This window comes from Muntiacus reevesi, chromosome 10 (assembly GCF_963930625.1).
Source record: "Muntiacus reevesi chromosome 10, mMunRee1.1, whole genome shotgun sequence".
Lineage (NCBI taxonomy): Eukaryota > Metazoa > Chordata > Mammalia > Artiodactyla > Cervidae > Muntiacus > Muntiacus reevesi.
In genome coordinates, this window is record NC_089258.1 from 9146804 (window position 1) to 9162441 (window position 15638).

The window sequence follows — 15638 nt, forward strand, 5'->3', positions numbered from 1 at the left end:
CAACCACAGCCGCCCTCACCCCCGCCAGCATCTCAGGATAGGCTGCCCTCGCTCTCAGTAGAATGAGGAGTCCGGAAACACACTCAGTCTTACGGAGACTAGTCCCAGTCAATCAACCTCAAAAAGACTTGGTTACAAGGCCAGAAAGCCAGCTCATTCTCAGTGAGAGCTGTCACCTGTTCAGTATCCTCTCCTGCCATCTTCTCCAGCTCAGACCAACCTGATTCTGAGTGACAGGGGCTGCGGCCAGGGGTCGAGGAGCAGGACAGAGGATGCTGGCTCCGGTGGAAGGGTCAGCACCATGCAGCTCCAGCATCGTGGAGACTCATTGAGAGGTAAAATCCTTTGAATTTTAATGTTGCAGCAAACTCTATTTTTGAAAACACTGTAGCAGCAAACAAAAAAAATATGCCTGGCCTGATTCAGCTGAGGATAGGTGGGGGTGGGGTGTCAGCTTGCCACTCCTAGCTCAGGGCATCTCACCACTGTCCCCTCTGTTCCTCCACGCCAATCATGCCCTCTTCAGATCTCCTCCTATTTCTTAGCTGAATTGATTCTTTCATTGAAGGGTCAGGCCGAGGGTCCTTGTTTCTGACTAAAGTAACTATAGACGTGCTTATTTTACAGTTGAAGTCACAGAGACCAATCTTTTTCTTTTTTTCTTTCCAGGTTCCTGAGGCCAGGTGGGGGCAACACCCCATCGGTCCCAGTCACTACCTCCAGAGTTCAAATAATCCCATCTTTTACTCAGCCTGAAGTTGAAGCTCCAGTATTTTGGCCACCTGATGCGAACAGCCGACTCATTGGAAAAGTCCCTGATGCTAGGAAAGATTGAGGGCCGAAGGAGAGGAGGGCATCAGAGGATGAGACGGCTGGATGGCATCACTGATGCAATGGGCACGAACTTGGGTAAACTCCGGGAGATGGTGAGGGACAGGGAGGTTTGGTGTGCTGCAGTCCATGGGGTCGCAAAGAGTCAGACATGACTGGGCAACGAAATCACAGCAAACAAGCTTCATGCACAACCCCACTTAGAGGGTCTGGCTGAAGTGCTCAGGCCATTCAGGTGCTGCCAGCCCACCCCAGTCCCACCCCAGAGCGCTGGAGCTCACCATCTCCTGACACAGGGCTGCACTGAGGGGTTCAGTGGCCCCCTGGTGGTTCCATCGGAAGAATCTTTATCTCACACCTGCTTTAGGCCATGACAGTGCGGGGCACTGGGGACACAGTGGAGGTTCAAATGACACTCTCTGTCCCCAGCTGTGTATGGAACTGTGTGCAGGACATAAAGGTGGTCCCTAATAAATTTCCTGTCTGGGTTAGTGTGCATTTTGTCAAAGGACCCATTTTGTCAAGGACCCAGAGTATCTCCCTAAACTGACACCTTTCACACTTTAGTGAGTTTGTGAATTACCCAGAGATCCTGTTAGAACGTGGGTTCTGGTTCAGTAGGTCTGGGTGAGGCCCAAGAGTCCAGATTTCTAATAAGCTCCCCAGTGATGCTGAGCTGCAGGCGTATGGACCGCACTTGAGTAAAAAGGTTCTAAACCAGAGGTTCTCAGTCTGACTGCACATCAGAACTACACGGGGGAGCTTTTAGACAATGCCAACATGGATCCTACCCAGACCTAATTAAATCAGAATCTTGTCCCTCACCAAAATGTGTACATGAGTTTGTTTGGTTTTTTTTTGTACACGAGTTTTCACAGCCGCATTCTTCATCACAGCGAAGCCGAATGCCCATCAACTGATGAAAGGATAAAGAAAAGTGGTATATCCATACAATGGAATATTATTGAGCCATAAAAAGAAGGAAGTACCTACTGATTCCTGCTATAAAAGGGGTGAAGCTTGAAAACATTAAGCTAAGTGAAAAGTCAGACATAAAAGGTGTATATAGACCACGTATTGTATGATTCCATTTGCATAAAATGTTCACGATAGACCAATCTACAAAGACAGAAATATAGCTTCATAACTGCCAGGGGCTGAGGAGAGGGGAGAATGGGAAGGACCGCTTGAGTACTCGGTTTCCTGATGGGGTGATAAAAATGTTCTGGAACGGGATCACAGTGATGGTGACACAACTCTGGGAACATACCAAGCCCACTGAATTGTAGGCTCTAATGTCTACCTAAGGGAACTAATACTTTTGAAAAATCCCGATTGCCTTGGAGTAGTGGTTCTTGGAGGAGGACATAACAACCCACCCCAGTATTCTTGCCTAGAAAATGTTGGTGGACAGAGGAGCCTGGTGGGCTGTAGTCCATGGAGTCGAAAAGAGTTGGACACGACTGAGTCACTAAGTGCAGTGGTTCTTAAATTTTAACATGCTTTCCAATTACATGCAAAGTCACTTCAGTTGCGTCTGACTCTTTGCAACCCTGTGGACCATAGCTTGCCAAGCTCCTCTGTCCATGGGATTCTCCATGCAAGAACACTGGACTGGGTTTCCATTTCCTCCTCCAACAATTACCTGGAGCACTTATGAAAATACAGATTGCAGGACCCCATCCCAGGCCTGGCGCAGAGACCAGGTTCCCAGGTGACGATGTTGTTATTAATCCAGTGACCCGACTTTGAGGACCAAGGCCCTTGACTATTCAGAATACCAGGGTCATACAAATACTTGAGATGATGAAATCTTTCTTAAAGATTTTAAACTACCAGGCTGAATGCCATCAAGTTTCTTTGCTACATGCTGAATGTATACATTAAACAAAAAGCATTCCTTTCTACGTTTTGGTGAGTTTAGCAGTGAAAAACAGTTTCAAATAAATATTCACTCAAAAATGAGAGGTTTGGGTTCTGATCCCATAACTCAGATATTGAGTCTGATGAAAGCTTCCTGAGAAAGAAAATAGCTTTCACAACAGCTGAGATTGGGTCCTTGCTCAAATTAGCAAACTCTAGAGATAATCATGGATTATTATGGGTTCCACATAATCCACTGAGCCTTGCAAATGGCTTTAGGTTCAGATACTCATTTTTTAATGTAACAGTCACCAAAAAACAACAATAATAATGCATTTACATCTCATCCCTCCCTGCATGAAAGAATTAAGCAATGAAAACACAAGAGGATCGGGGTCACACATTATTATGTCACCATTAATGATACGCTTCTCCATCTAACATGAATTTAAAGATGGTTTTTACCAAAAAATTTTAAAGCAATATGCTTTTATTACATTCAATTGTATATAGCATTTACTGAAGCCCTAGAAATCTAAAGGATTGTAAGGTGACTGTGTAAATGGAGAGATAAAAAGGTTAAAAAATGATTTCAAATGTCCTTCTTGATGACTATTCTTGTTGCTTTGCTCTTTTAAAACTGCTTTTCTTTCTCAGTGTTTATTTACACCTAAGCTTGGTCATAAAGGTGATCTTAGCTTCTCATTTATTAAATTCTTCTTAAATTTTAGATTAACTTATGATAAAATAACGTATCAAACAAGAAAAACTAAACTCTTTCAAAATAGGGTTTAAACATAAGTATCTGAGTCATTACACAGTTTGCAGATTCCTTTCAAATTCTAAGGACAGTGTTAACTCAGAAAAGTCCATTTCTACCTGTGCAAGGACACACTATTATCTGAATTTCCATCAGAGACATAAAAATGTTCCACTATTAATACCTTAGCTATTCAGACAAAAGTAGGAAAATGCTAGCAAATTTAACTGAGTGGGATTTAACTGGAGTTAGTAACTAAAACTTCGTACCCTTTTACTTTCAAAACGGACTTTTCTCAACATCAACAACAAAAATACATCCTTAATTTATATTGTGATACATATTCAATTTTTATCCTTTTATTTTATCCTTTTATTCAATTTTAAAGAAAACAAGTGACAAAAGTGAGTCATTTTGGCCCCTGATGAAATAATGCCTGGCATGAGTATTTGATTTGATCTTACTAATTACACTGTTAGCACCCAGAGGGCAGGACAAATATCTCCAAATATGCCTCTCTCTCTATTTATTTATTTAAGTAGCTCATACAACCCTTTCAGAGAGCAGAACTGAGGAAGAACTTAACAAATAAATGATTAAATTTTTCAAGCCAAAAGCAGGCTGAAGCCAGGTACCATTTGATTCTATTTGCATGAAATGTCCAAAACAGGTAAATCCATAGAGACAGAAAGCAGATGAGTGGTTTCCACGGCCAGGAGGATGACAGAGTGAGTAATAACTGCTCATGGGTACAAGCTTTCTGGGGGTCAGGGGGATGATGACATGTTCTGGAACTAGATAATGGTGATGGTTGCCCAACATGGTGAATGTGCTTAATGGCACTGAATTGTGCACTTTGAAACAATGAAAAATAATTTGTTATGTGAATTCTATCTTAATTTTTAAAAAATGCAGGCCAGTTTGCAAAATGCCGACCACCACTTACAATGTCCATCATCTCCTTTCCCCTGCATACCCTACCCCACCCCCAAGCACAAACCTCCACCGATGGCTGTGCACAAATTACTAATACAGAAAGGCTCCCTTCCAACGTCACCCTTTGCCACTAAGGTGGAGCCTGACTGGCCCCTCATGGATAATAAAGATAGCACAACCCCCAAGAACCCTACCCGTGCCTCTGCACACAATGATCAGGGCCAACTGCCTTTGCTTCTCTTCTGCGCTTGGACCCACACAGATTATTCTGAGAGAAGACTAGATGCAACGACTTTTTGCGGTCATCAAATCAAAGCCCAAAGCCTCATTAAGAGCTAAGTCTCAAATCAAAGCCTCATTAAGAGCCAAGCACTAAGAGCATGGGCTCTTCTTTATCCACCGAGCTGGCCCTCCTGGGACCCCACTCAGTGGCACTGCCAAGGCCACTTGTAGAACCTCCAGAAAGTAGACTATTTGCACGTGGCCACAGCAGAAGGAGACAGGAAGCGGGGAGGCCCAAGAACTAGAAAATGCAAATAGCTGGGCTGAGGACACTACAAAGAGAGGGTAGCTGGCTCCACGGTTGGTCGTATAGCAAGTGGAATGTGGGATGACAAACATTCCATTCTGTCAAGGGATCTTTTCCCTTCCAGAAAATCTTAGATCCCAAAGATAAGTCCTAGGGGCTGCACTAGCTATGAATTTGCCCATATCCTAAAGACAGTCATCTTCTGTTTATTTTTAGCAACCCACTGTCAGATGTTTTCATGGAGCAGCTCCTCCTTATACCCACTGCTTTTTTGCACAGTTAATTACACTCCTAATGACGATGGTTTGAAAACTCCCAAGATAATTAAGTGCAAGAGAAACAATTCCAAGCCAAATACTGAGCTGAGGCGCCTGCTTGGTGGAGATGCTCAGCTCTAGGAGGAAGACTCAGTGGCCCTGGCTTTGGTTCAAGGGGCGCGTTAAACATACAAACAAACAAACAAAATACCTGGTGAGCTCTTCTTTAATCTTCAAGGGTTCATGTGGGTAGAATTTCACTCTAAAGCACATGGTGTATGGTGGATGAGCTGAAACATCATAAAGAAAAAGCATGAGAAAAGCAGCAGAAGACCATGAACTCAAACACACACAGGCGAGTCAGCCATGCAGCCTTCCACTCTGGCCTGGGGGGTGGGCGGGAGGAGGATTTTCTGAAAGAACAAAAAACAGCAACAGCGACCACAAAACTCAATGGAAATGCTTGACAAGACGCCTAAAGCAAACCAGGTGCAGGCAACCTAGTCAGTCAGAACAGCTTTCCAGGTCACGGCGCCTTCCTTCCCTCCAGACAACAGCTTCAAATAACATTTTCTCTTCCAACTCTTTCCACTCTCTTCTGACAGATATATTGTTCATAAGGACCACTCAGGATTTTGGCCTAGTGAAATATTTTTTAGCCTGTGAAATGGAAAAATGTCACCACACATGACTAGTTTCCCCAAACTGATAGTGCCTTTGAACTAAAATCAAGATTCTTAAAAGGCAGTCTGCCATGCACAGATTCTACTCTGTATAATTTTAGTATTATTTTAGTGTTATCTATCAATGACGCAGTCGCTTGCATGAAAAGAAACACGTTTATAACTTCTTGCTTTGTCTGAATCAAAATGGCTATATGTAGGCTGAAATTCTGGTTGAGGTTTGTTGATTCTGGAATGTACTAATTCCATTACAACATCCAGAACTCAATAAGCTCCCAAGGGGATTCTATAGGATTTCCGATACCTTTAACTATAAGACCACTGTTGACTAGCAGTATTAACCTAATGAATGCACACAAGTATAATAAGATACATTTAGATTTCAGTTAATATACAAAATTAGCATCTTAAAATCAAAGAAATACAATGGTTGGTATTATTATTTCTATGGACCTGACATTATTATTTGTCTCTGAATCACTATAGTGCTTGAGATCATCTCTGAGTCTACATCCAAATGTGACTATGAAACAGCACTCTCATCTGTCTCAAATCCTCTTTCATAATAAGCAGGGGTTAAATCACCGGTCCTACAACATCTGGGACTATTCTGTATGTAGACAAATTCTTTATGTAGAAAGGACTATCAGCATCAAAAATGAATGTATAATGAGGATAATTTAATCTGGAAAATAATTATTTAAAACAGTTTGAAAGAAAGCATCCAAATCTCAGGAAAACATAGCAGCAACTTGCTGGATATCTCAGCAAAGAAAAACTGATTAAAAATACACATGCACACACAGAGGTGTCAGAATCCTTTACTAAATGCTCCACTTCTCCACCAGAAACTAGCAAATTTCTCAACTGAGTCATTTGACTTAACTGTTTCTTAACTGACCATGTGTTCCCTACATTTAAGAAAGGGAGCATTTTTCTGGAGCACTAAGGGAAAATATACACCTCTTATACAGCAAAGAATGAAGAAAAACACAAATGGATTCTTAAGTCATTCATCTTTCACAATATCTGGAAACTCAGTTTTGATTAAAAATATTTTATCTTTACACATTCCCCAGAATTCTTTCAGTTTGTTTAAATCATCATCTCTAAAGAATGAAAACTAATAGTGTTTTTAATGATTAAATGTGTCTTTAATAGAAAGACTGAGACAGTTGTTATATAAGCAACAGAGCAAAAAAGAAAACAGCATTTAAGAGAGGCTTTTTCTCTTTTCTTTCTTCCTCCTTTTATTAAAGTCCTCAAAATTAATACATGTTTAAGTACAACCAATGAAGCTAGACAGATGACAGTGAGATGAAAGAGATAGATAGATGGATGCCGATAGACAGACAGATGAGCCTTCCCCTTTCACATTCCTTCACTTTTGTCTCCATTCCTGCTCTTTCTGTCCTCCAGCTCCCCACCCCACCCCAGACTCTCCAACCACTGTTATCAACCACTTCATCTCTATGCTTCTCCACTTTTGCCATCCTCACACATGATGACACACATAAGTATTTTTTTAATATAATTTATTCTCACAAAATGAGATCATACTATGTATGTTTCTCTTATCTCATTCAACTATCTTGCCCATCCATCTAGGACATTAGGTACAGATCTAACTCACTGTCTATAACAATTGCATAACAGTTCATATGATACACTAGAATTTACTCATCTATTCTTTTTTAATTATTCAGGTTGTTCCAACATTACAATACACACATTCTATAATGTATACCATATGTATTATTGATATATACAATAATGAAGTATATCACTGGGAGCTTCCCTCATAGCTTAGTTGGTAAATCATCTGCCTGCAATGCAGGAGACCTGAGTTTGATTCCTGGGTTGGGAAGATCCCCTGGAGAAGGAAATGGCAACCCACTCCAGTATTCTTGCCTGGAGAATCCCATGGACAGAGGAGCCTGATGGGCTACAGTCCATGGGATCGCAAGAATTGGACACGACTTAGTGACTAAACCACCACCACCATCATTAAATGCAAGTGTTTTTATTCCATATATCATTAACTATTTCATATATTATTAAATATGTATATTTTAATATAGACTCCCAATATTTGAATTTGGGGGAATAAAATCAGCTGACTGAAGGCAAATAGAGAAAAGGAGGCTCACAGAAGGTAGACCCAAAGGAGAGCTGTCATTTTGTCTTTTACCTGGTCAGTGTATTTCCTTGCGATGCCCTAGGCTGGCTTCAATAGGTATCTGAGCTCATTAGATACAAACTGGGATTTGCACTCCTCTTAAGAGACCACACAGTGAGGCCCAGAGGTGGTCCCCAGGTGGCCATCTTTGAATTCCATGACTGTAGGCAATCCTTTCTTCCATCTTTGTTCCAAGACCTGAGGCTTCAGAATGATAAAATGCTTCTCCCACATGGAGCGCCCTTCCATCATTTGAAGACACAGCTCAAGGTCATTCTGAACCTTTTCTAAAATAAACATCTTGAGGGACTTGCCTGGCAGTCCAGGGGTTAAGAATTTGCCTTCCAACACAAGGGATGTGAGTTCTATCCCTGGTCAGAGAACCAAGATTCCCACATGCTGTGGGGCAACTAAACCTGCACACCACAACTAGAGAGGCCACAAACCACAGCTACTGTGCCCATGTGCCACAGCTAGAGGAGCTGGCACACTGCAATAAAAAGCTCACACTGCCAAAAGATTAATACAAATAAAGTAAAATAAATATCCCCAGTTCTTGTAGCTGCTCCTCATATGGGAGCTTCGAGTGCCCTCACCCTGGATATATTCCTGCCTCCTCTGTGTTTCCTCAAGCCTGGAGCCCCAGCAGTTGCCAGAGGTGCTCAGGTGAGGGGACAATCACAGGCTTCATTTTGAACATAACTGTTGCTCCCTATCAACAGCCTCCTCTTCATGCTGATTCACTCTGAGTTTACAGCAGACCAACAGCTGTAATTCTTTCCATATATGTTGCTGCTAAGTCAGACAGAAAAAAGTCACTAAGCTCCTGCCATCTCCCCCTTCATTTTCTGGGATGTGATCATGGAAGAAATTAATACAAGGTTCCAGTGGTATGCTCACCACTAGACCCCTTATCAGAGAAGGCATGCCAAGCAGGTAGCAGAAAAATCAGGAGGCGGCATTTTTCTTGTTTTTAAATAATTTTACTTATTTAATTTTTGACCGGGTTGGGTCTTCATTGCTGTACAGGCTTTTCTCTAGTTATGGAGAGCAGGGGCTACTCTCTAGTTGTGGTGCTAGCTTCTCATTGCAGAGGCTTCTCTTGTTGCAGAGCATAAGCTCTGGGGTGCTTAGGCTTTAGTAGTTGTCACTCCTGGGCTCTAGAGCACAGGCTCAATAGTTGTGGTTCACAGGCTTGGTTGCTTTACAGCATACGGGATATTCCCAGATCAGGGATAGAACCTGTGTATCCTGCATTGGCAGGCAGACTCTTTACCGTTAAACCACCAGAGAAGCCTAGAGGCAGCACTCTTCAAGTCTAAATTTTTCTACCCGTTTTCTTCTACCACCATATATACCCCTACTGTGGTCATGCTGATCCAGCATCATTGGCCCTGTGTTGCCAACAAAAGAAAAAAGTTTTCCTATAGGTTAAAAGAAGTGCATGATCTTGACATAATGAACCACAGGTAGTAGCAGGCTCCTCCTTAAAGAACACATTGAAGGCTGTGGATGCAAAATTATATCATAGAGCAAGAAGTAAAGCTAAGGAATGCTCCTTCACAGGGCTGGAAGAAGCTGAAAAGATAAATAATTTCCCCCTAAAATGTTGATCTGGTTATAGATGACAAGATTTATGAGGGTTTGGACCTATATGTCTTATTCAGCTTTCCAGCCTCAGAGTTGCTTATTGATAAAGGATTAGTTTTCTCCCTGTCTAGATGAATTGATGAATGATGATGCCCAACCTCTGAGGCAGATGTTAAGGCAAACAGCCAAGTACTGCTATCACATTCATCCCATTAGAACACTGGTCTAGAACGTCCACAGTCTGAGTCACTACAGCAATTTCCAGGATTTCTATTTTGAAAAATCTCAGGTCCTACAAATCAACCTCTGCCCTTCAACAGCTGGAACGGATTCAGGGACTCTGGAGTTGGTTACAATAGCTACTTCTAGTGGGAGGATTAATTAATCAACAAAAATTCTGAGTACCTGCTAGGTATCAGGCACAGGTTTAGATATAAACAAAAAATTCTATCTTCAAGGAGGACACATTCTAGTTGGATAAACAGATATAAAATGAAAATAAATAAATGAAATATGTAGGACATTTGAAGCTCATAACTGCCATGGAGAAGAATAAAAAATTTAAGGGAAGACCATCCCCATCCGTGTTACCTTTTCTCATCTCCACACAAGCAAATCCACCAACCTAAGTGCAATTCTCTTTATTACCTTCTAGAAAATTAAACAAGGGGAGAAATACAATTATGTAAAATTTTAAATCATTAAACCCCAATGTGTTGGCAGTGGTTTAGGGTCAAACGCTCAGATTTGGAGGACTGGCAGACACCCCACCAGCTGCATAAATGCTGGAAAAGGAGCTTTTCCAGGCTCAAGCTGACAGCTGGTATGTGCTCCCTGGGACTAATCTAAGGTCAAAATCCTCTTGTGGAGATGAGCCCACTCCCTTAGTCTAGCAGCTCAGTCTCTCTGCTCTTCCGGCTTCCATGTCTTATTCTTATGCTACAGAGAAAGAGGAATAGGACAAAGGATGACACTTATCTGCCCAAACATTTGGTTCAGAAGTGGAATTGGAAACGTCTGATGAAGGAGCTATCTATAGAGCAAGAAATACCCAACACAGAGGTAACATGTAGACAGTAACGCCTACGCTCTGCTCGGGGCCCTTCCCCGACTGTGTCATCATGAAGAGCCAATGTGGCTTTACCAGATGGGGCACCCCACAGGGACAACACCCTCGTTCACGTCTACTGTGGTACTAAGGCTCTGGCATCAGTGATAGAAGCACACAGGATGACGGGAAACCCAAGCCCACCAGAAGTGCTCAGACCTCAAAAGAGACTTCAGACAGTGATCTTAAGCAAGACACTGAACTTCTCTGTTTCCTGCTTTGGAGGAGGGAACGGCACCGGGGGGCATGTCAACCTCCCCAGAGGTGTTTGGACAGATCCAACGGGCTCTTGGTACACGCACATTGCACAGCATCCCAACAAACAAAAGTTCACATTTGGGAAAGCTCTCCTAAGAGAAGAACAGAAGGAAAAGGAAGGCTGGATATGGGAGGGAAGAGAAGGAGAAGACTGAATTGCACTTAAGTCAACAGCTGAAAAGCGGTTACTCAGCCATATAAGTGCTACAAATGAGAACATCACTGAGGAGCAGAGTAGGGGAAAATGTAAAAATCCACTTTAAAATGCCAGGAGCAGGTAATTGCCCCAAGAACAGCAGGGCTCCTCTGGCACAGCCCTTTGTTACCTGCCAGACAAAGGCTGGGGAGGCCAAGTGCCACCGCAGGGAAGCTCAGGGGCCCCTTTTTTGCATCAGCAGATCCCAGGGTATTGTCATTCGGGTGGTTTGTTAACAGTGAGAACACGGGGAAAGGAACAGCCGTTTATAAAGCAGAGACAGACTTCCTCATCTCCACTTTGAGATCTTGCCCAGAAATGAGGATAGGAATAAAAAACGATTAGGTGAGCAGCCTCCCTGGTGAAAATGGAAGTTTAAAAAAGACTTTCTATTTTTAATCAGCATGCATACATGTTAAGTCACTTCAGTCATGTTCAACTCTGTGTGACCCTATGTAGTGTAACCAGCCGGACTCCTCTGTCCATGGGATTCTCCAGGCAAGAATAATGGAGTGGGTTGCCATTCCCATCTCCAGGGACTTTTAACCAGTAACTACCCTTAAATCTTATAAAAACAAATAGGTGAAACTTTTTTTTTGGCTGGTGAAACATCCCTCAGCAATTTTTCTTAAAATACAGTGGTCTCCTTCCAATCATTATAAAGAACAATAGAAAAACATAACTTTGGGAACATACCTATAAACTCATAATCCTTCTCATGCACATTTTGGCTCACAGCTATGAACCACCACACCCCCCCTGCCCAACTCCTTTCAAAAGCAGTTAAAACATAGCGCTCATGGCTTCAGCAGCCATTTGTCAGGACAGTACTTATACCTAGAATGTATCTCTCATGCCTCCCTCTGGGACTCTTGAAAAAAGAAGTGTGATCAATTTGTCAGACTTGCAGACTCTCGAAAAACCACTGCAAAGGGTTTGGTGTTGCAGAAAGGACCCCTAGCACTGCAAGTTAGAGGCTTACTTTCCAAAGGACCTCAAGCAGGCATCAGCGGTCCTTGGCCTGTTCGGCACAACTGACACTTTTTTATTCCTAAACAAAACTCCCTCCCAGGTCCTTTCAGGGCCTTTAGCTTGAGAGCTGAGGGCCACACCCCACCTCTCCATTGGGCAGCAGTGCAAAGAGACACTGATGAGCCACGTTCAGTGATGAAACAGCTCGGGAGCACACGCTCTTTCTGCACATGTGCAAAACGATGCTGCGCGCCAAAAGGGCAAAGCATTACTCATAACGGACTGTAACTCTTGGGGTATGATCAAATCCAGCCACAGAGAACTGCTCTCTTAACAACTGCTCTCTTCTAGTTGGAAATGATTATTACCATTAAGCGACAACTGTTACTATCATCATCAATGGCACAGATAATTCCTCCATCCCTCTTTGACTGAAATGACAAGCAGCGGCCTCCAAGATGTTACTGGTACTGTATCTCCTCTACTTCCAAAGTAGAGATTAAAAACAACGTTTCTTTAATTCATCTTCCTCCTGTTATAGCTCTCTCTTATGTTTTAATCACACACACACACACACACAGGCACAGTCACATCCACACCCCCACACACACCCACATGTGCATGGGGAGAATGAAGTCGCCCTCTAAGCACTCTTTTAGGGGACATTGGTGTGCTGAGCAGTTGCCTCACAAATACTTGTCTTTGGAATTCTCTGACTGCTTGTGCTGCACCGGAGAAGATCCATCAGGGACTTTGATATTCAATATGCCTAATCTCAAGTTCACCATTTGAACAAATTGCTGCAAACTTAAAACTCTCAACTTTCATTTCCTCATCTGCAAAATGGGGATAAGAATACAATCAACCACCTAAAGTAAGGATCTGTGAAATTTCTCTATAAAGGGTAAGAGAGTAAATATTTTTCACTTTGTGGGCATCAGGGCGGCTATCTCAACTACTTCCATCAGTTGTTGCAGGGTGGAAGCAACCACAGACATGATGTAAACAAATGGCATGATGTGTTCTAATAAAACACTGAAATCTGAATTTAATACACTCCTCATGTCACAAAATATCATTCTTTCCTTCTGACCATTTAAAAATATGAAACCTACTCCCAGCCTATGGCCATACAAAAGCAGATGGAAAGTTGGGTCTGGCCCAGGGGTCCTGTTAACAGAGACCATGATGAAGATGACAAAGTTCATGAGGTAGAGCGCCCAGCAGACTGCCTGAGACCTTCACACTCAACCCAGAGGAGTTGCTATCACCCTAGAGGTTGAAGAAGAAACCCATGTGGATGTGGCAGAGTCCTTTAACTTGACCTAAGTCATATATCTTGGTTCAAAGGGTGAGAGGGGGACTGTCATTTCTCAGGAAGGAGTGGGGATGGAATACCCATGAAATAGGTGCCCATATGAAGAGATATTCGGCAGTTCTGCTTCTAAAGAGGAACTTTGCTGCCTGGAACTAGGGTGCAGTGACCTGAGAATTTCAGCCAAAAAAAGTTAGTAAAAGTATATGAAACTGAAGGCAGGAGATCCAGGTGCCTGCTTGCTGCAGATGTTGTGTAACTCACTGGCCCCTCAGGAGTAATGTTGGTTAGTATAAATCAACTAGTAATAATAATAACACCAAAATGCAAAATTACTTATGTAACTTGGTACTGAGGTGTTTTTCTTACCACAAAAATGCATCTAAAAATGAGGCATTATAAAGTATTTCCAGCCAAAGGGAAACAGAAATGAATAGAGCTTTCCTAACCCAGTTGACCCACATTTGAACCACCTCTAGGATTCATATACCAAGCATGGAATCTCTTGGCCCATCACAGTTATCATTTCGACTTTTGTGCTGCCAACATCACCCATTATGAAACAACACGGCACTCCAGAAGGAGAAAGGAAGCCCTGAAAGTATCTCCCTGGTGACATAAAGGCTTCCGCTGAAGGATGCTCCTTTGCCTCCACTTTCTCCACCACTACTGCCACATTCCCTCTCTCCCATAAGAAGTGCTAGGTCCTCCCCAAAGCCTAACATTGTATTCAATCAAAGTGACATCCATGTCACCACCAACCACGCTATAAGGATAAGGTTAAAAATTAGAAACCTATGGCTTACCAAATGTACACATCAATTAGAATTGTACCTTATAAATTTTAGGTATTTTGTCATTACTTTTGTTATCATTATTTCTATCTATGTTGTGAAATAAAGAAGGAACACAATGTGGAAATTATTTGTAGGTAGCCCAAACTACCTATAAATGGACTTTTTCAGAGAAGGATCAAAAAAAGAAATTTTAGATGAAATAGTCAAACCTGGGAGAAAGAAAGGCTGTTGGCCAAAACTACTAAGCTATGACAAGAATAAAAAAACCTGCCCCTAAAGCTAGAAAGAAGCATTGAAGAGAAGAAAACTGAAGAGGGCAAAGCCAGCCAAAACTAAACCACAGCAGTTGGGGACTTAGTGTTATGCACTTGATTGATGCAATGGGTTTTGTTCAGACGTGTGGGTTTTACTTTGTCTTTAAAGAATATGGCAGTTTAAATTCTTCTGCCTACTCTCTAAAAGGAGCAGCTTGGTTCTAGACAACAAGCATTAATTATGAACTTACTACTTGCAGAGACTCGTAGTAAGCCATGGACCAAGTAAAGAAATCTTCCAAACTAAATACTAGGGATTAGATGAGCATCTCTATATGCCTGAGGACAACAGGACAGGTTGCCCCAAAAGGTCTAGAGATGGGGCTACAGTCCAAGGGGTGTTGGAAGAAGTAAAATGTTTGAAGTTTTACTGTCAGAGCATATGATCAATTCAGCAAATAACACATACACAAAGGAGAAGAAATGAGCCACCAAACAAAATCATGAAGGTTACCCAAACAGTAAATAGGAATGATAAAGGGTGTGGGAGATCTAAATTGGGGTGCTCAGTGCAGTGAGCTAGGTAGTGTACCCCCCAAATTTCATATCAACCTGAAATCCCTGAATGTGACCTCATTTGGAAACAGGGTCTTTGAAGTAGTTATTAATTAAGATGAGGTCATTCTGGGTTAGCCTGTGTGCATGCGTGCTAAGCCGCTTCAGTTGGGTCCAACTCTGTGCGATACTATAGACTGTAGCCCACCAGCCTCCTCTGTCCATGGGATTCTCCAGGCAAGAATACTGGAGCGGGTTGCCGTGCCCTTCCTCAGGGGATCTTCTCAGCCCAGAGACTGAATCCAAGTCTCACGTCTTACTAGTGCCACCTGGGAAGCCCCATACTGGGTTAGGGTGAGCCCTAAATCCAATGACTGATATCGTTTATAAGAGATGGAGGGGGAAATTAAGATACAGACACAGAGAAACATAAGGAGAAGGCAACATGAAAATGGAGGCAGATACTGGAGTGAGGCAGCCTCAAGCTGAAGAAGGAATGCCAAGGCTGGCCAGCAATCTTCAAGAGTGAGAGGAAACTTCAGAGGGAGCATGGCC

The 15638-nt window shown here is 42.5% G+C and overlaps 1 protein-coding gene across 2 annotated transcripts in view; it reads right to left on the bottom strand.

Moving 5' to 3' along the window:
* FRMD3 (FERM domain containing 3) overlaps window positions 1-15638 on the bottom strand; it is a 325040-nt gene that overhangs the window by 116107 nt on the left and 193295 nt on the right. For both annotated transcript variants that reach the window (XM_065947120.1, XM_065947119.1), the window contains exon 4: window positions 5388-5466. In XM_065947120.1, coding sequence (XP_065803192.1) covers window positions 5388-5466 — 79 coding nt within the window. The remainder of the gene's footprint in view (window positions 1-5387; window positions 5467-15638) is intronic.